This window comes from Uloborus diversus, chromosome 3, assembly GCF_026930045.1.
Source record: "Uloborus diversus isolate 005 chromosome 3, Udiv.v.3.1, whole genome shotgun sequence".
Taxonomy (NCBI): Eukaryota; Metazoa; Arthropoda; class Arachnida; order Araneae; family Uloboridae; genus Uloborus; species Uloborus diversus.
In genome coordinates this window covers 25,477,099-25,497,992 of record NC_072733.1, presented here as the reverse complement: position 1 = coordinate 25,497,992, position 20,894 = coordinate 25,477,099, and the positions used below count along the sequence as shown (strand labels likewise).

At 32.5% G+C, this 20,894-nt stretch overlaps 1 protein-coding gene across 1 annotated transcript in view; it reads left to right on the top strand.

Moving 5' to 3' along the window:
- Positions 1–20,894, top strand: part of LOC129218287 (uncharacterized) — a 152,018-nt gene that overhangs the window by 14,478 nt on the left and 116,646 nt on the right. The window contains exon 2 of the mRNA XM_054852522.1: positions 8,731–8,856. Coding sequence (XP_054708497.1) covers positions 8,731–8,856 — 126 coding nt within the window. The remainder of the gene's footprint in view (positions 1–8,730; positions 8,857–20,894) is intronic.

Genomic DNA, 20,894 nt, shown 5'->3' with positions numbered 1-20,894 from the left:
AACTAGCCTGAAATTGACTTCAGTTTCAAAAACACAGTTCGTGAGGGCACACTGAACCCCCGCCCGCTCTTAGTCCCATCGTTATCAAACAATGCTTAAAATACGATTTTGGGACTTATATATTTCTAAAGAATTCCGGAGGAGAACTGCTAGGTTTATGTAACTTTTCACGGCGCTGGGGCATATCCATCAATCGTCGAGGTGAGGAGGACAAAAGTCTATAGTTACATTTTTCAGATATTAATGTTGAAAAATATCCGAAAGATCCGTAGAAGCTACCCAGTTTTGTTAGCGTCACCAAAGATAATATAAAATTGCGATTTTAGAAATATCCGCTTAAGTGCCCCAAAATCCTTCCTCCCCAAAAATAGCCTATAATGGATTTCAGTTCCGAAAAATATTTTGTTTGGAATATTTTCACGTTTCCCCTGTTGTTTTCAAATCTAGTCAAAAACGAGTTTTTGAAAAAATAGTGCCTGGAAATTGTCGGAGGATAGCCGCCAGATCCCCTACCGTCACCAAAGACGGCCTAAATTTGCGTTTTAAACTTATATTTCGAAATCTTCCGATGGGAAACGATTGAATCTCCCTTCCTCTTGAAACGTCAACAAAGGTAACCCAAAATTGCGGGTTTAAAATTTCAATTTCGGAGATTTTTCGGGAAGAACGCCGATCCTTCCTAAGCTACGGTCTTAAAAAATAGCTTCAAATTGAATTCAATTTTTAAAGAATTTTAGGAAAGAACTGCAACATTACTTTCACCTAAAGTCTCGAAAAAGTTCCTAAAATTGCGATATTTGACGTCAATTTCGAAAATTTCTCCATGCACCTTGAATATACTTGACTCTTTTGTCCTTGCAACCAAACACAACTAAAGATTAACTAAAATATTTTTCATACGCCAATTTCGATAATTATCTTGGAGGAATCCTCCTCCCCTGAACCCCTGACGCCTCCACCTTAATCCGTCCCTTCTCTGATGTCACCGAAGAAAGATTATAAAATGCGTTTTTACGACTAGTAAATTTTGGTATCTATTACTTTCTTCAAAGATATTAATTGTACCTAAGGAGTTTCTTACTATAAAAAATTTCTTCCTTTTTATAAGATCATTCTTCTGTTTCCCCCTCCCCCTTTTTTAAATTCGATAGTACGCTCTACCTTAATGTTATGCATTATACACTGCGATGCAAAAGTTTAGACAATGACGTTCTTCAGCTGTAGAATTTAGAATTGCGATAGTAGAAATACAAAAGTCTACAAACATATTCGAAAACTCTTTTGAAATACTATAACCAAAATAAAATTGTTTGATATGTTTTAACAACACTGTTTTGGATAAAAATAGAAATTTGCTTGTTGCAAAAGTTTAGACACTATTACGAGTTTCTGGGAATTTTTTTTCGTATATGCAAATTTAAAAGAGATGATATCACAGACCTCTTTTACTTAAGGTCTGCCAAGCTGAGCAGATTAAAGCGGATGAGGTAACTAAGATTTGGCAGTTGAAAGCTGAAGGTAAGTTTGTTCCTGAAATTTCGGCTATTATTAATAGATCAAAGAAATCTATTTATCAAGTTTTATCATGTCACTGCAATTATAAAGCAAAACGCAGATCTGGGAGGCCTCGTGTGACGAATAAAGGGGATGATCGTCAGATACAAAGACTAGCAAGTACCCAACAAATGACTGTTCGTGAAGTTCAAAGCTCCTTGTGGCTTTCGGTATCAAAGGATACGATTCGTAGCCAAATTTTGGAAACAGGGACAATGGTTCACTGCAAAATGAAAAAGAAACCAGCTCTAAAGCCACATCATAAATCCCAACGAATGTTGTGGGCTCGGAATCATATGTCATATGGATCGAAATGGATATCAGTAATATTTAGCGACGAAAAAAAGTGGAATCTGGATGGTCCAGATGGCTGGACATCGTACTGGCATGACTTACGGAAGAAACCCAAATGTTTTTTTAGTTGCCGACAAGGTGGTGGCTCTGTGATGGTTTGGACAGCGTTTTGCTACAATGGACAAGTGTCTTTGACCTTTACCAGTGGTCGCCAAACATCACAGCATTACACTAAGACACTAGAGGGTACCATTTGCTAAGCTTATAGGGTGCCCTCAATAGAAATTTCAGCAAGACAATGCTTCGATTCACACTGCAGGAAACACAAAATCTTGGTTAAATTCAAATAATATAAAAGTTTGGCCAACTTGTAGCCCAGACCTCAACCCTATAGAGAATCTTTGGGGCATCATGTGTCGCAAAGTTTACAGCAATGGTAGACAATACACTTCTGTATCGGAACTTAGATCTATTGTGGAAGTATGGTACGAAATTGAGCCCCAAACCATGCAAGATTTAGTTTCTTCGATGGAAACTCGTATTTATGAACTAATAAAGAAGAATGGATGCACAAGCAGGTTTCAAAACTGTTTTATTTAATTTTTATTTCGTTTGTGTCTAAACTTTTGAGACTGTTAATTTTTTGTTACAATGTAAAAACTTGCAAAATGCACAAGTCAACTTTTCATTGCTATAAATATTATATAGTATGCATAGCACCTTAGACTAAAGTAGTCTTAGGAAAACTGAATAATAGATTTCAAAATATGTATGAATTGGCTTATTGTTTAAACTTTTGCGTCGCACCGTACTCATGCCAAGCAATACAATCAAATTAAAACAAACTTATTCTAAAACATACGTTTGTATTTTTGCTTACTATGCTATATATTGCAGTGTACTATTGAAGAAATTAAAAAAATATATATATGGCAAACAAAATATTGCAAAAATAATAAAGATTTCTGCAAAGTTACAGCAAAAGGCTAAATTTGTATGTCACACGTGGCATCAAAGAAAAACAAAAATAAGTCAAAAATACAAAGAATTGAGCATGTAAAAGCCAAATGTGAATGATTTAAATTGAAAACTAATGCCTTAACCCTAGCGTCAATGACTGGGTACCCGGGTACCTTTTTGCGACTTTTATCATAATTTTTAATCTTTCTAACTAAGTCTTGGTGAAATTGCTTTCAATCCTTGTTATTTACATAAATATGAACTAGAGAAAGTTGTAACCATGTTTTCCAAAACGTTTTTGGATGAAGTTTTTTAGCATTTAAAATAATTTATATACCTATATTCAATGACCAGGTACCTGGGTACTAGGGTGGGCCGAAAAAACTTTTTTTGAAAATCTGGTTTTGGATAGTGCGGAAAAGTTGTTATATGGGCCCGTTATTACCCATAAAAAATTTCGCTAAATTTGTTTAATATTTAGCCGGCGCTATTTGACCTTGAAAAACTGAAAAAAAGGGGCAAAAATGCACTTTTTTCAAAAAAAAAAAAGAAGAAAATGGGGGGAGGGGGGTTAAAAATAAAAACTTGAAGCTAGTTTCAGCAAACATTAGAAGTATCTGTCAGTGAATTAGTTGAAATCCTCAAAGACTTTTATACATTTCGTAGAATATTTAGCTACGCTCCTTTAAGACTGACACATGGGAAAAATGAAAAAAAAAAATTTTTTTTTAAAATTAGTTTCAAAATAAGTAAATACTGAAATGTTACGCAATACGTCACTTAGAAAAAACAGTGAAAATTCAATCAATTTTATGCGACATTTGTTCGCCAATTTTAAAAAATGCATACACTTAAATAAAAAATAGTTACATAAGATGCTAATTTTTTAATCTTCGGTTCCAATTGTTTCTCCTGGATAATAAACGGCGCTCAACTGCTTCTATTATTGCTAAGATTATGTTATAACTATTTTATATATGTTTGACAAATAGAGCCCTTGATTATTAAAAAAAATGTGAATCCTCGGAAGTCTTTTAAATGGGAGCCTGACATTTCGAATGTCATTGCATTATTATCTTTGTTTTGGTATACAACACGACTGTTATGTAGAAACGCGCGAAAAAGAAAGTAACGCGATCAAGCACAAGTAGTCTTCTATTTGAACCTGGAAGAGATTTGTCTCCTCCCGATGCTTTATTTCTTCCAACATATGAGGACATTATCAGATGTTATCAAATCACTAAGATGCAAATAAAGGGAGAAGGAAGTAAGCAACCATCTTCAGCAAGTGTGGCCGCTGTAGTTGCAAAAAAAGTTATTGATATTTGGGGGCGTGCTTCCCTTCCCCTTGTTTTGATAAGAAGAGTGATTGCCATGATTTTATCTTATTATTCTAAATATAATAGCGCAACAAAAAATGCTAAAAATATAAAGACGCAACTTTTACAATCAAAGCTAGGCAAATTTAAAGCAGAGGAAACGACTTTGTTTGACATTTGTGCCTGCAAATGCGCAGATTTATATTCGTGTCATTGCAGAAAAAAAGCAAAAGTCCCTGATAGAGAAAAACAATTTCTAATTGATCAAAGGACAGTAAGAAAAATGGCTATTGGAAAAGTGGATAAGGTAACAAATAATGCATATTTCGCTCATCCTGAACAGCTACTGTTGACAATGTTGTTTGACTCAAGAAAATGCATTCGGGAATTAGCTGTTAGGTGCATTCTGAACTCTAGAAATAAGAAGACGAAGAGCTCAGATGGTTACGCTTTTTTAAGCGTCCTAAACTCAATTTTGAAGTCATTGATTATGCTGTTTTAGTCCATTGGGCAAACTGTGTTGCAGCAGAGCCACCTCTTACAATGCATCTAAAAGACCAACAATTGAAAGAAATGTACAAAGAACAGCCTACAGCTGTTTCGAGAAATTTCCCTGTCACACGGAAGCTGTGAAACTAATAAACGAAGCTGCAATATAAGTTCGTGGTGAAACTGCACAAGATGGATACATTCCTGCCAAACTTCAAGCTAGGAAAGAGTTTCCAACATTTGATAACAAGAGACAATATTATTCCAAAAAATAATATTCATTATGCATGAGGTATTATAAATCAAATTTGGATATTTCTTTTTCAAAATTTTACTATCTTCATATGTAATTCTAGGAAATGTATGATATTATTGCGTGATAATAATTACTATGATTAATAGTGCTATTTAATTAATTAGTCTATGATTTAATTTTGAAAAATAATTTTCACAATGGTTTTTAAAAAAATTCAATATTTTTTCATTTTTCTCATATTTTTTGATGTCTGAAAGGAGCGGTTAAATGCTTATTAAAATTAATGAAACATTTTATGGGCTCGAACTGGCTCATTATATAACATTTTCGGTGCATTCCGTCAAAATATTTGGAATTTAGTTTTTTTTTAAAAAATTTCGACAAAAATGCATTTTTCTCTTTTTTTTTCGGTTTTTTTAGTGTTGAATAGCGCCGGTTAGATATTTTTTAATATCCAAGAAATTTTTTGTGAGTGCTAACTAGCTCATCACGCAACTTTTGCGCACTATGCAAAAATTGATTTCGAAAAAAAAAAATTTTTCGGCTTATTTCGGCCCACCCTACTGGGTACCCATTACACTGCACGTGAAAAGATACCCTTCAAAATGCTTCTGACACCAGTTTTGATGCTTATCATGTAAACTGAGCCCTTGAATCAAAATATGATCATCATTTTCCCTCATCGCTCCCCCCCCCCCCCTCTTTTGATATCACGTCCCCTAATTTTATTCAGTTTTCGGCAGTTACATAGCAATTATTTATATTTGATAGGGGAAACATCATTGTATTCACCATTAATATTCTTCTAAAGGGTTAGAGAAGTGTATAGTTCAAAGACATGAACATTTCTAGCAAGTTTGGACACTCAAGCAAGTCCCCCCCTTTCCCCCCCCCCCCCAAAAAAATCGAAAAAATTCTCACAAGTTTTTTTTTTTTTTTTTTCACTTCCTACACCCAAAAAATTTTTCACGCTGTAAAAAAATAAAATTTAATAAACGCTTGAAAACATTGCATATTACATACGAGTCACACTGCATATCTTAGACTCAAAGAAACTTTCCTTATTGTTGACATTTATTCAAATTTCGTTTACAGATATAATTAAGATTTTAAGTGAAATTACGGAATACTCATAATATGGAAGGATTAATGTATTTTTATATTTCAGAGGGCACTGCTCCCATTGTTTAACACCGCTCGATCAAATGCTTCGAAATTATAGAAGCATTTGATAAATTGTGTCAACACCAGATTTTGTTTTGTTATAAAACAAAATAGTTGTGACTTTTTGTTGCTCCAGAGTTGCTTTTGTTACTATATGAAGTGGAAAACAATATTACGACTTTTTTTCTTTTTGTTGATGCACGCACATATTGTTACATCGTCAGTGATACCGAATTAGGAACTTTGTGTCTCTCGAGATGTAGACAATAATATTTCAATTGGAATATATTACATGTCTTTTTTTATTATTTGAGTATACTTACAAATGTCGGATGCCATGACAGCAAAGGTTGAGCAAATGATAGTGAGGATAAAAATTACAGATAATATTTTTCGATGCAATGGGCTGGATGCATGAGCTTTGCGGGGCCCATGTGGTCTGCGGGCCGTAAGTTGAACATCACTGATGTAAATAAATAAAATACTACGAATTCACTATGAAATACCAAAGCTTATAAAACCTAATACATCGAGTATTACAAAAAAACTGGAGAAACATTTTTTTCTAGCAGACCATTTAGCATGAAACAAACATGAAATGCTGAAAAAACAATAAGCCATTTCATTTCTTTGGTAAAAACAGGATACATACATTTCCCAAGATGAGGGTGGAAGAAAAAGTTCCAATAAAATAGAAGAGGTGTCAGAATAAAAATATTTTCATACTCTAAATCTTCAAAATTCAAAATGGGTACCCGGTTATTGAGAGTAAGGGAAATGTTTGGTCATTGACGCTAGAGTTAACTCAGGGGTCTCCAACCTTCTTTATGCGAGGGCTACATTGTACATTTTTAAAGTTGAGGCGGGCCAGCAATCCACCAGTATTCGTCCCCCCCCCCCCTTACACCCACAGTTTTTTATTTTTGAATAAGCATCCAGTAGCATGGGCACAGCCAGCATTCACGTTAACGAGGGACAAACCAGGGTTCAACAAGATGGAGTTTTTTTTTCTGCTTCCTCATGCTAAAAGATAGATATCAAAAGTTATAAGGCCTTAAAAGTTTTAGACTTTAGACTCTTTGAATCAGAAGAGGGACGGAAATAGATGGATCATGTTATGTCTCCCAGAAATTTTTCCGAATTGAAGTCAATCTTTGCAAGTGTTAGAGATGGTCAGAGGACAGGTTTCAGAGTCCATTTAAAGAGACATTTTCGAAATTCACATCAAATTGAGCTTCTCGCGGGCCGATTAATATCTGCTCCCGGGTTGTAGGTTGGAGACCCCTGCCTTAGCCACTAAAAAAGAATAAACATCCATTTTTTTTTTCAAAATTGCACTGCTTATTGGTTTTTGTTTCCTCATGTTAGTGGTTACTCCAAGCACAAATATTTCTTTTGAATTCAGAAGTTTTTTAAGTAACAGTTGAAAAAATTAGTTTTATCATACATTATAAATAAGTTTTAAAACATTCAGTTGCATCTCATGGAGTAATTCATGAATATTTTAAAGTGCTTTAGGTATTGTTTTTTTTTTTTTTTTTTTCAATTTTAAGATACAGCTTACAGTTAGTTCCTTTATAGCCTGAAATCCACAAAATCCTAAAATCAGCACAACCACTTTCTCTTCACAGTTGCCCGGATTTTCAACCCTCCACTGTACAATTGTGGTCACAAAAAATGATGGGGGTGGGGGTCCAACCCCCTTTTGCCCTAATGCTACTTTAATGAAGCTTTTTCTGTTTCCTTAGGAGATTACAGTTGTTTAGAGGTGCACGTGCCTTTATTTTTTATTGCAATACAAAATGGGCCTGACAATAACATTCTTTTAAAATATGCAAAAATTAAGTGCTTCTATGTAGTTTTGTCAGCAAACAAGTAATTTTATTTGTAAGTCTGCTTTTTAATTTAGTTTGATTATATAATAAATCATATACCGTATTTTCCTGTGTATAATCCGTGGATTATCTGTTAAAAAAGGCAAAGTGTATGAGGTGTGGATTATATGCTGCCGCGGATTATTTGTGATTTTTTTGTTTTTTTCTTAACACCAACGCATTGAACCTCAATATTTACAATAGGATTCACACGGATAGTGACTGTACGCCGACTGAATGTTGTTTCTTTTACAAAGCTTGCATGTTCATTGTCGCTGCCTGGCTGTATGTTGGTTATTTTACGTTGTTTGATTGTTCCTCTTACGTGAATCAGGCCATGTAAAATAAACAAGAGTACAGTGAAGGAGGAAGCTATTTGCACAAGATTAGACCGTTTGCTCCTTTGTCTTGACTCTTTGTTTTTCAAGTAATTAGTGTACTATAATCATGATTTCAGGATTTCAGATTAATTTTGATTATGCCTTCAAAGTAATTATCTTTTCAGGTTTTTAGTTTAGTTGCTCAAATGGTATGTTAAATTCAAATTTTATTTTTTATATCGTATTATCCGCAGTTTATAAAAAACTTTTTTTTCTTCAGGCCGATTTTAGGTCCTGCCAATTATAGGCCTCCTGCGGATAATATGCAGGAAAATACGGTAGCTTAGAAAGTTTCTATCTTAATTATCAAGAAAAATGTGATTATTTCTTAACAAGCACTTACTTTTTTTCTTGTTTTGCATTTAAAAAAGTATTTGTAAATAAAATATTAATCTAGTTCTGAATTTTTATATGGAATTTATGTTTCTGTTCTTTTGCAGTCGTCAATAGAAATGAAACTGCCCGGATTTTACCTAGTGGATTCCATCATTAAGAACATTGGGAAAGAGTATGTTCCTCTCTTTTGTCAGCATATAGTCACACTCTTTACATCAGTGTTTGAAAAGGTTAGTTTTCTTTTAACTTCAAATCTTTTTTAAAATAGTAAACATTGGCAAAGTTGTATGTGCATTTGAAGCAGAAAAAGAAAATAGGATTTCTTTGTAACATGTGAAAAGCTGAAACTTCTGATTTTTTTTCAGTTTAGTTATTATTTTTTTTCTGTGTATAATCATTTTTGTTCGTTGGCATTTTAAAGTGAACTAATAATCATTACAGTAGGGGACTCGGAATGCTCGGGACTGCAACCTTTTGGATTCTCACTCAAAAAATAGTAAAAACTCTCCAGTTATACGATATTTGTTGTGTTTTTCCTGGTTCTGCTAATGATTGTGCTAAATTTTTATAAAAGTAGGAGATAAATTGCTGTGCCGCATAGTTCACGGATATTGCTTTTTATTTTTATGCAGTGTGCAGATTGATATATTAAATAAATCATGTTTTTACAAAAAATAATTCCGTAATTTTGTGCAATAGGCTTTGTATTGCATACTTATGAGAAGAAAAAAAATCGTTAACTATAAGTGTGTGTTAAAAGAAAACTTCAAAATTTTAACAAAATGCTAATTTTCGCATAACACGTTGCATCGAAAAAGTGTTCAAAAAAAAAAAAAAAAAAAAAGTGCTATGTTTTCAGCAAGTAATTGCCAAACGTTAATAGTTTTGAACCTTTAAAGCTGGGGGGGGGGGGATTTAATTTAAATTAATTTTAAAAATATATTTAAGGAAAGAAGCTCTGGTTTTCAAGGTTCCGAAATTGGGGTCTTGTACTGTGCTATTTTTATTTTGATGAGTAGGGGATACACGTTTTCAGTATTACATATTGTTTTCAAATCAGTGATGTATTAAACATAATACAAGCCTTAACTTAGCAGATGAACTTCTCTTAAGTGTTAAGTGAATTGAAAAAGAACGATTTTTGTTTGAAATTTTTTAATTCAAATAAGATTCCATGTCTGGTAGGCTTTTGCCATATAATGAAAGTCTTTTGCAGTGTTCCAATTTATTAGTGATATTTTGTTTTATATTTACTGTGAATAAAAAATCTCAAAGAAGAATCTGAAAAATGTAAGCATTAAGTCGTAGAAATTCAAAAAGGCGAAAAACACTTCTTAAAAAGAAAGGTTACCATCATTGCTGAAATTCTTGGTTGCGAAAACGTAAAACATAATTGAAATTTTGAAATCAAATTTTGCATGAAGAAATGCCATTGTGTTCCTACTGCTGTTGTTCACAAAATTGAATTAATGTTAAATCCAGTAATTGTGTTAAGAACTAATTTAATTCAATTGAAAAGATTTTTGAGTGCATAAAAAGTCCTTTTCTACATCTTAGGCAAATGATGCGCCAAAAGATTCGAAACGTGATGTTACACAAGAGTATTAATGAAATCTCCAGTCATTCATTATTCTATTTTCTTCTACTAATATACATGTATATTCCAAAGTTTTGTGCAATTTTCAAGTTGGCATGTTTCCAAACTATTCATGAGATACTTGACTCCTGCTACTAAGATATTGAAAAAATAATTATGTGATTCAAATGAAAATGTTGTTGAAAAATATTCAAATTGGAAAAAAAAAATCACTCGTCCGAACTAACGTGTTACAAGTAGTATATGGAATCTACTCTAGCCACCTTTTTTTTCCCTTTTTTGCAGTTTGTTGAGTAATGCACTACACTTTAAAAAAAGGGGGGGGGGAGTGTTAATACACTTTTTAAAAAAAGTTCATTTAGTTCAATGTAAAGTTTTAACGAAACAAATGTTTTGAATCTGATCAGTACAAATCTTACACAAGTTCATGTGCAGATGCAATGAAAGATGCTTTTTGTCTTTCTGAACGGATTCTTTGATAAAAACATACATCTAATGCACCAAAACTAGAAGGTTTTTCATAAAGATGGGCAACTTGTTTTTTTATTGTTGTTTTCTGGAAAACTCTTAAGCGGAATCACATGTGTGGGTGGTACGGAACAGGGAACCCCGCTCTGCTATGCCATCTGGGGCTTCCAGAGAACGGACCTTTCGGCCGGGGCCCCCTTACCCATAAGGGAACGAGATCTAAACCACTTACGACTCTAGACACCGTGGACCCAGGTACGGACCTGACTCCGGTGGTGCCCATTGCCTACTCACTGTTCCACTCGATAGCCATTGGGCAGATACAAATCTGCTCACACGCAAGTAAAGAGTGGTCGTTTTACATACGTGGATGCTACACCATCGTAAAACCCTCCCCATTTACCCGGGCTTGGGACCGGCATAGGGACGGGCCCGGTCCCCCAAAGACCAGACCCCACCTACGGCTGGGTTATGTGTGGGTGGTTATGTTTCTCCATGAAAATTGGTTCTATTTTCAAAAGTAAAGCTAGTTCCAAGTTTCATGAGTCACATGTAAACTTTATCCATTAAACTACTAAATACTATTGATTTCAAAGTCATCCACCTTGAATTTGAACTAGCACATGGAGGTAAGTTGAGTATATATATATATATATATATATATATATATATATTTAAATTTCAGATAGTTTATTGGTTTATTTTAATAATAAATATCAACTGTTTACAATATTTTTTTTTAATATTTTTACTTTTGCTTCTTTATTGAGAAATTAATTTTATTTTTATATAAATATAATTAAGCTGTGTTGTTAAATATTTGTAAGGATTCTTTTTTGTGTGATTGTTTGGTAGTGTTGAAAACATGATTTTAATTCGTCTTTGTCAATTAATGATAATAATCCAAGTTTTATTTTCAATCCTGGTTATGTCTTTAATTTTTTATGTTTTAAAATTACAAAAAGGAAAAAAAAAAGATTTAATGCTGCGCAGTAACTAAGGGAAGACAGTTTTAAAGCCTAATTTTGACCATAGTTTGCTAACCTGTGTATTTCAAACTTTAAACTTTAGTTTTATTTACTACTCACATTTTGTTCACAGTAAAGATACTCCTCCTAACTGAAGCAAGTATTGCTATGCTTGAATTTAAATATCAAATGGCAACAATCGGCAATTTAAAAATTACTGGAAACCAGTGATGGTAATTGCATAATGATGTATGCAGTTTTTACATGGAAATAGTTGTTCAGATACTTGGAGCAAAATAGCAGTTATTCTTGGATTTCATATACTCAAACAACGGTAGAATTTTTTTGAGTGACAGATTCCCTTCTCCAGGCCACAACTGTTTGTGATTGGTTTAAACGATATTCTGTACTGTTCCAGTGACTGATTTAGACACTTAGATGACCCAAAATGGATCCCTTCAAACATTTATGGGTCAGAATCAAGAGGTCGGTTTGAACACACAATAATGGCCTGACAATGCTTTTTAGGTTATGGACGTTTATAGAAGCAGCATGGTGCAATATTTTTGCAGGGGACTTCCCATGATTAATTGAGTCCATACTACATCCAGATGAAGTGCTTTGGCAGTTAAAGTAGGCCCAACACTATATTATAAAATATTCCATGACTTTTGTTACTTCTGTGCATAACCAGATATGGCTTCTTTTAGAAATTGTTGCCAATGAAATCGAAAGGGAAACATTGTTTAGGCTGAATGACTGCCCTTTATTTTAGAATGTCTGAAATTCAGTGTGAATAACATACAGTGACTTATACTATGGGACTAGAACTCAAGCAAAAAGAAAAAAAAAAAAAAGAAACTGCACCAAATAGATATATCCCCTATTTGGGAGTGTTCAGTAAAAAAAGGTTTTACTGTATTATGTTATATATAAGCTTAAAATGCAGATATTATTAATGTAATATATTAAATTAGGCAATCATGATTTTAAGAAACGCTTTGAAACTATAAAAAAATTGACCTTTCATCACATATGAGTCTAATTTAAAGTGTTAAAAATCTCCTTAATTATTACAGCATTTTCTTATTTTAATTATATTTCTTTTTCAGTTAATTCTAATTCGTGTTTGGATGTTTATAAAAATGGATTGCAAATTATTATTTTTTAAATTTCAGTCAAGTTGAAAGATCGTAACATTAGCTCTTCATTTCGAGAAAGCTGAGCACTTTATAAGATTTGAGGAATTCTTTAGAAAGTTATCTGTTTTTCTTAAAAACACAATGTTTTTTTTCTGCTATTAACGTATACTCAAGTGAAGTAATGAAATTTACAATTTCATTACTTCTGTGATGATTTCTTCATGAATAAGTAACAATTTTACTACAGCCTCAAATTTTTTTTGCCTCTATATATATTGAACTATGTGTCATATTGTATGTACTCGCATGGGCAAGTACAAGGGGAGGGGGTGGTGGAGTCGAAAATTTCGTGGGTAGTTAAAGAAAATGATTTTATTTTCATGTTAAAGTATTTTACAGTACATTAAAATCATTGGTTCAAATGTGGTATCCCGTTAGTGATTTCTGCATTTTGCTGTCTATATGCGCTTTTAAAGCAGTTTCATTACACTACATATGGACACAAATCTGGAACGCTCGGGACCACAACCTTTCCGGATTTGTGTTCTAACTCAAAAAATATTGAAAACTCTGGTGCCGTGTGGTATTTGTCATGTCTTTCCTGGTTTCATTAATGTTTGTGCTAAATTTCTTCTATCTTTTGATCAATCTAATTGAAAGTATACTTCATTATGCTAAAACAAAAGTAGGAAATAATTTGCGGCGGTGTATAGTCCGCGGACGTTGCTTTTTATTACTATACAATGTGCCGATCAATACAATAAAAGAACTGAGAAGAACAGAATTTTCGTTAACCGAAAGTGGATATTAAAAGATTGCTACACAATAACAGGGAAAGGCTTATTTAGGCATAACACGTGACATTGAGAAAACTTTACTAAGAAAAAAGGAGCTGAACTGAAAGTACTGTTTTCAGCAAGTAATTGCTGAATGTTAGCAGTTTTAAACCTTTAAAACTGGAGGAATTTTTTTTTTCAGAAAAATATTGAGAGAAAGTTCCGGATTTCGGGATTTTGAAATAGGGGTCTCATACTGTATTTCATTTATGAAACAACCCTATGAAAAAAGTTGATGTTATTTTGGGGCAGTCATTTGGCATCAATGATTTAATTAGTGACTCGAATGAGGAGTTAATTCTTTTTTTTTTTTTTTTGAAGCATTTTTGATTTAAATCACTTTGGTAAACCCTCGAAATCCTCTTGAAAATTCTAAATTTCACTAATTCTGCCAGGGACCAATTTACAGATATCGTGACTCTGGGCACACAGTGATTTGAGTATCCTAGGAGAGTTAGAAAGTTCTTGCTTTGTATACTAGTGATAGCTAACCATAGTTAAGAAAATTTAACAATTAATAATAACAAAACAAAGTAATAGATCCAACAAATTGACAAGACTAAAGATTAAGTTTAATAGTTTTAATAAAAACAATAAAAAACCCCTTGTGTTTCAAATCTAATAAATGAAATAAATTCAAAAATGGAACTCTAACTATAAAGCATCAACATACATTAGTTGGCAAGAATTAGCAACAAGATTCTGCCAAGTTGTGTTTATAGCTCATTTTTTTAAAAATACAATGGCTTAACACCTGTATATATGAAGTTCAGTTGTTTTAATGTTGTACAATAGGGTGGGCCGAAAAACACCTTTTTTGGAAATCTGTTTTTGGATAGTGCGGAAAAGTTGCTATATGGGCCCGTTATTACCCATAAAAAATTTCGCTAAATTTGTTTAATATTTAGCTGTCACTATTTGACCTTGAAAAACTGAAAAAAAGAGCAAAAATGCACTTTTTCAAAAAAAGAAAAAAAAAATAGAAAAAAAAATGGGGGGGGGGGGGGGTTAAAAACAAAAGTTTGAAGCTAGTTTCTGCAAACATTAGAAGTATCTGTCAGTGAATTAGTTGAAATCCTCAAAGACTTTTATACATTTCGTAGAATATTTAGCTACGCTCCCTTAAGACTGACACATGTGAAAAATGAAAAAAAAATTAAAGTAGTTTCAAAATAAGTAAATACTGAAATGTTACGCAATATGTTACTTAGACTTAGTATACGTTATTTAGAAAAACAGTGAAAATTCAATCAATTTTATGCGACATTTGTACCCCAATTTTAAAAAATGCACGCACTCAAATAAAAAATAGTTACATAAGATGCTAATTTTTTAATCCTCGGTTCCAATTGTTTCTCCTGGATAATAAACGGCGCTCAACTGCTTCTATTATTCCTAAGATTATGTTATAACTATTTTATATATGTTTGACGAATAGCGCACCTGAGTATTAAAAAAATGTGAATCCTCTGAAGTCTTTTAAACGGGAGCCGGACATTTCGAATGTCATTGCATTATTATCTTTGTTTTGGTATACAACACGACTGTTATGTAGAAACGCGCGAAAAAGAAAGTAACGCGAGCAAGCACAAGTAGTCTTCTATTTGAACCTGGAAGAGATTTGTCTCCTCCCGATGCTTTATTTCTTCCAACATATGAGGACATTATCAGATGTTATCAAATCACTAAGATGCAAATAAAGGGAGAAGGAAGTAAGCAACCATCTTCAGCAAGTGTGGCCGCTGTAGTTGCAAAAAAAGTTATTGATATTTAAGAGCGTGCTTCCCTTCCCCTTGTTTCGATAAGAAGAGTTATTAACATGATTTTATCTTATTATTCTAAATATAATAGCGCATCAAAAAATGCTAAAAATATAAAGACGCAACTTTTACAATCAAAGCTAGGCAAATTTAAAGCAGAGGCTACGACTTTGACGTTTGTGCCTGCAAATGCGCAGATTTATATTCGTGTAATTGCAGAAAAAAAGCAAAAGTCCCTGATAGAGAAAAACAATTTCTAATTGATCAAAGGACAGTAAGAAAAATGGCTATTGGAAAAGTGGATAAGGTAACAAATAATGCATATTTCGCTCATCCTGAACAGCTACTGTTGACAATGTTGTTTGACTCAAGAAAATACATTCGGGAATTAGCTGTTAGGTGCATTCTGAACTCTAGAAATAAAAAGACGAAGAACTCGGATGGTTACGATTTTTTAAGCGTCCTAAACTCAATTTGGAAGCCATTGATTATGTTGATTTAGTTCATTGGGCAAACTGTGTTGCAACAGAGCCACCTCTTGCAATGCATCTAAAAGACCAACAATTGAAAGAAATGTGCAAAGAACAGCCTACAGCTGTTTCGAGATTTTTCCCTGTCACACGGAAGCTGTGAAACGTTGTATGAAACTAATAACCGAAGCTGCAATATAAGTTCGTGGTGAAACTGCACAAGATGGATACATTCGTGCCAAACTTCAAGTTAGGGAAGAACTTCCATCATTTGATAACTAGGGACAATATTATTCCAAAAAATAATATTCATTCAGGGGTCTGGCCAGAGGATATTTGGGTCCGTTAACGGACCCTTCACAAAAATCCGATCAACCAAAACGGACCTTTCACAAAATCCCAATCAAACAAAACGGACCTTTCACAAAATCCCGATTAAACAAAATGGACCCTTCACGAAATTCTGATAAACAAGATCGGATCTGTCAAATTGTTTATTGAAAGAGCAAATCTGAAAGCGAAATAACGCATATTTCTGTGTATAAACCGATAATTTTTGGAACCTTTTTTAAGTCAAATTGGAGGGATCAGCTTAGACAAAATTGGCTAATTTTGAAAAAAAAAAAATCGGCACTCTTGGGATGCTCCTGCAAGCGATAAATAATTGCTACTGCCAAATAAATATAATGGTTGTTTGTTTTATCACAGATAATTAGCAGCGTTGTTTTTGTAAACTTTTCTGAAAAGGCATTGGTAAGCACTTTTCTCCGCTCTTGATTTAATAAACAATAATAATATATATCTGCGAAATGAACTTAGAACTGCAAAGGGATAGTAAGGGTGAGGAAAAAATATGATTGCTTCAGATAGTGTTACCAACTTCAAAATTATCACCACTTAGCTTCTGGCGTTGAACCTTTATAATGACTTGATTAGAAAATATTCTCATCATTTTGCCAGCTTGTCAATATTTGCGTTTTTACGGTGTGGTGCGATGTTTAATTGTTATTTTGGGAGAAAATTATATGGGTTTTGATTTTTCGATGCTGAAAAGGATGATTAACTTTAAATAAACTCTTTTAATTACAGTTTTTTTTTTCTTTAGATGTCTACATTTTGAAAAATGCAATCTTTTAACATCCGATATGAGAATCATATTTTGTTCTTTTTTCAAGCTAACTTTGCTTTATTAGGATTCAAATAAATGAAAAGTCTCTTTATTTCTGTTAGAACTCTCATTTCAAGTTTTTAAAGCAAAATTCCATTTTCTGTTATGAGTCAAAAATTAAAATGCTAAATAGATGGTTGATTTTTATTTTATTTTTTGGGTCAACTGTGTCCACAGATATTAATGGTATGTTTATCATAGGACTCTAAAATGCAATTTTAAAATAATTTTATCAAAAATATTTCTTTTGCAAGCCGTTTTTATACTTTTGATGCCTTCACTTTGAGATTTGCGAATCTCTTTGCATCCGCTATGGGAATCCGATTTTTCGAATTTTTAATGATTATTACGCTTTGTTAAGAGGTAAACAATTGAAATATCTTTTTATTTTTGTTAAAATCACGGAATTTATAAGTTTTAAACGAAATTCTGTGCTTTTTAAGAGTGTCTTGGGTCAAAAAGTTGAATTCTGAACCCTATTCTGAATTTTATTTTATTTATTTATATTTTTGTTATACAATTATTTTAAGTACTGTACAGAAATATATCTAGTATAATTTAACATAATGCAGAATGGTATATAAATATTGATTCTTGAAAGAGCGATGCCCCCCCCCCCCCCCCCCCCCCCCCGCCAAATATCAGAAAAAAAATCCAGAATGATTTTCTCGACGTAGAAGAAGAAAACACTCAACTTTAAGTTTAATTGATGTAGTTTGTGCCATCTCTAAATTCTAAAATTTCGTTTTAACAAATTTTTTTTTTTTTTTTTGCGAAATTTTTTGATTTTTTTCAAAATTATTTGATTTTTCACAAAAACGGATCCTGTGAAAAATCCTGGACGGACCCCTGTCATTATGCATGAGGTATTACAAATCAAATTTGAAGATTTCTTTTTCGAAACTTTATTATCTTTATATGTAATTCTAGAAAATTAATGATATTATTGCATGATAATAATTACTATGATTAATAGTGCTATTTAATTAATTAGTCTATGATTTATTTTTGAAAAATAATTTTCACAATGGTTTTTAAAAAAATTCAATATTTTTTCATTTTTCTCCAATTTTTTGATGTCCGAAGGAGCGGTTAAATGATCATTAAAATCAATGAAACATTTTATGGGCTCGAACTGGCTCATTATATAACATTTTCGGTGCATTCCAGCAAAATATTTGGAATTTAGTTTTTTTTAAATAATGTCGACAAAAATTATTTTTCTCATTTTTTTTTTCGTTTTTTTTAGTGTCAAATAGCGCCGGCTAGATATTTTTTACTATCCAAGAAATTTTTTGTGAGTGCTAACTAGCTCATCACGCAACTTTTGCGCGCTATCCAAAAATTGATTTTGAAAAAAAAAATTTCGGCTCTTTTCGGCCCACCCTATTGTACAATCAACTTGTATGGATTTACACTCTTCTGATTACAATATTTTAAAAAGTTTTTTAGGAAAATATTTTTTCATTAAAAAAAATATATATATAAGAAATTTGGAGGTCCCTTTCTAGATAAATATTCAACTAGTAAAAAAAAAATTATATGTAGTTGAGGGACCTAGACATGTGCCCGAAATGCCCAGCCATAAATCAGTCTCTTAGTTCTGCCCTTCTCTTAGTATAACCTTTCTTCTTTATTTTTCATTTTATGACTTGAGTTACCACAGCTGCATAAAAATGAAAAAAATGTTTTCAACCTTTGGTTTTGTACATAGCAAATTAAAAATGAAAAAGACTGCTTAACCAACATTTAAGTTCAAATCTTTGAATAAATAAGTAATATTATTTCTTACTTTGTACTATTAGCATTTCTGCAAAACTTGATTTCTAATATACTTGTTTTAAAATTTGTGAAGTAATTATATGGTCTTCCAATTCTGCTATTCTGCAAATAATATCTACTTGAGACAAAATACTTTAGAGTAATTATTTTGTTGCCAAACAAAAAGATAATATTTTCTTATTTACACTATCAATATTGGCTTTTTCAAAAAATATAATTTCAGTTAAAAAAACTCGGTTTACGTAAAACAAAAGTTGTTTTTCTGTATCTTCATTAATAACCTTTCATTTCATCATGTATTACACTACCCAATTCTTTTTATTTTCCCCTTTTTTGTATTTATATTGTACCACTCTGAAATCTATACTTAAATTTGATTTGAGTCACATACTAGATCAAAATTTGCTTTGCGTATATTTTAAAAATGAAGCTAGTAATGCTCAGTAATGTTATAGTTTTTTTTTTATATTTTTGAAAATGTATATTTCAGGTTTAGTTATATTTATAAATGTAGATTAAATAATAGTTCTTCAAGTCTATTAAAAAAAATCTGAACTTTTTATAATTTAAAAAAAAAAAAAGCACCTTGTTTGTGCAGTTAAAGAGTTCTTATTGCACAAGTGTCATTTGCATTGAGAGAAAAACTGAAAGTACCATGCAGTGCCAGATCACTTCTTTTGTAACCTTGCATTTTTTGATGAGAAGTGTATGTTTCAACCAGTTTCCAATTGATCCTATTGCAGCTTATTATGGGGTAAGTAATCCTTACTATGCAATAATTTAGTTGTCTCAACCTAACATGTATTTAGAGATTAGCAAAATTGCTCTTGGGGAAAAAAAAACCCCTTTAAGGAGCATGAGAATAAATTGAAACCATTTTTGAAAGTTTAATTGGCATTAGCTTGTCATGTGTCTGTTTTATATTAGTCTACAGAGACCCAGAGCTGTAATTTTTTTTGGTTCTCCAGCTCAGCTCCCAGATAATCGGCTCAGCTCTAGGTATGCAGTTTTACTGTAGGAGGAGTTGAGGGCATGTTGGTTCACTTTTCAACTTTTCATTTTTTATCTTATCAAAACATTTAATGAGCTGTTGGATTTTCTACAATAACTATTCAAAAACATTTCTCATTTTTCCAGATTTTTCTGAAAATGTGGGATTATTTTTTTACTGGAACCTTGTAAAGTGGACCAACGTGCCTCTTCCTCGGGGTACGTCGTTCCGTCCCCTGGGAGATGTTGGACCGCTTAGTGTGTAAACCAACTTGTTATAATTTTTCTGTTTAATATTATCCAGTATTGTTACTAACTTATTTTGTTTTGTGTGTAGAATGAAAACCACAAAGTTTATGGATCAATCTAACATATTAAATTGATTTTAATTGCTAAACCATCTTTAATTTTAAACAGCCAATAGGTATTCTCTCTCTCTCTCATTGTTAGTACACATTTATTTTTTAAACAAAAGAAATATTGATTATTTATTATTCATGAGGAAAATAATGTAGATTGTAGTTAGAAAAAGATGCATTAAATGATATCTGGAAATATAAAAGACTGATATTTCCAGACCAGACACTAGTTTCTGGAAGGATAAGATGTACAGAAGAACCTTGTTAAACCGCCAAACTTAGTGACAGGAAGAGAGTTGGAGAAAGTTGAGGGTGGCAGTTTAACGATATTTCACTTTCACCAATCCTTCATAAAGCTTGCTTTTATGAACATACATTTGGAGGACTTGAATTTTCTTTTCCAGATAAACTTGCCAATGGATTAAACTGTAAGGGTTTTCTATTCCGAACCTTTGTTTGTTTTTCCTTCAGTATCTCTCCAGTTCTTTTCTTTGGCTAACTTTTTGTTGTCAGAATTTCAGAAAAATGATTGGAACAAATGCCAACTTGTAGCTTCATACTTTATTTTTAAATTTGCAAATTAGAATTTTTCGTGCAGGCTTAGGATTCTTTTCAACATCTTTGCAAAAGGAAGCTAGAGTACACAACGCTACAGAATTCTGATACAAACTGTTGTTTTGGGAAGTTTGCCTACTAAGTCAATCACAGGTCAAAAAAATCCCTGATGA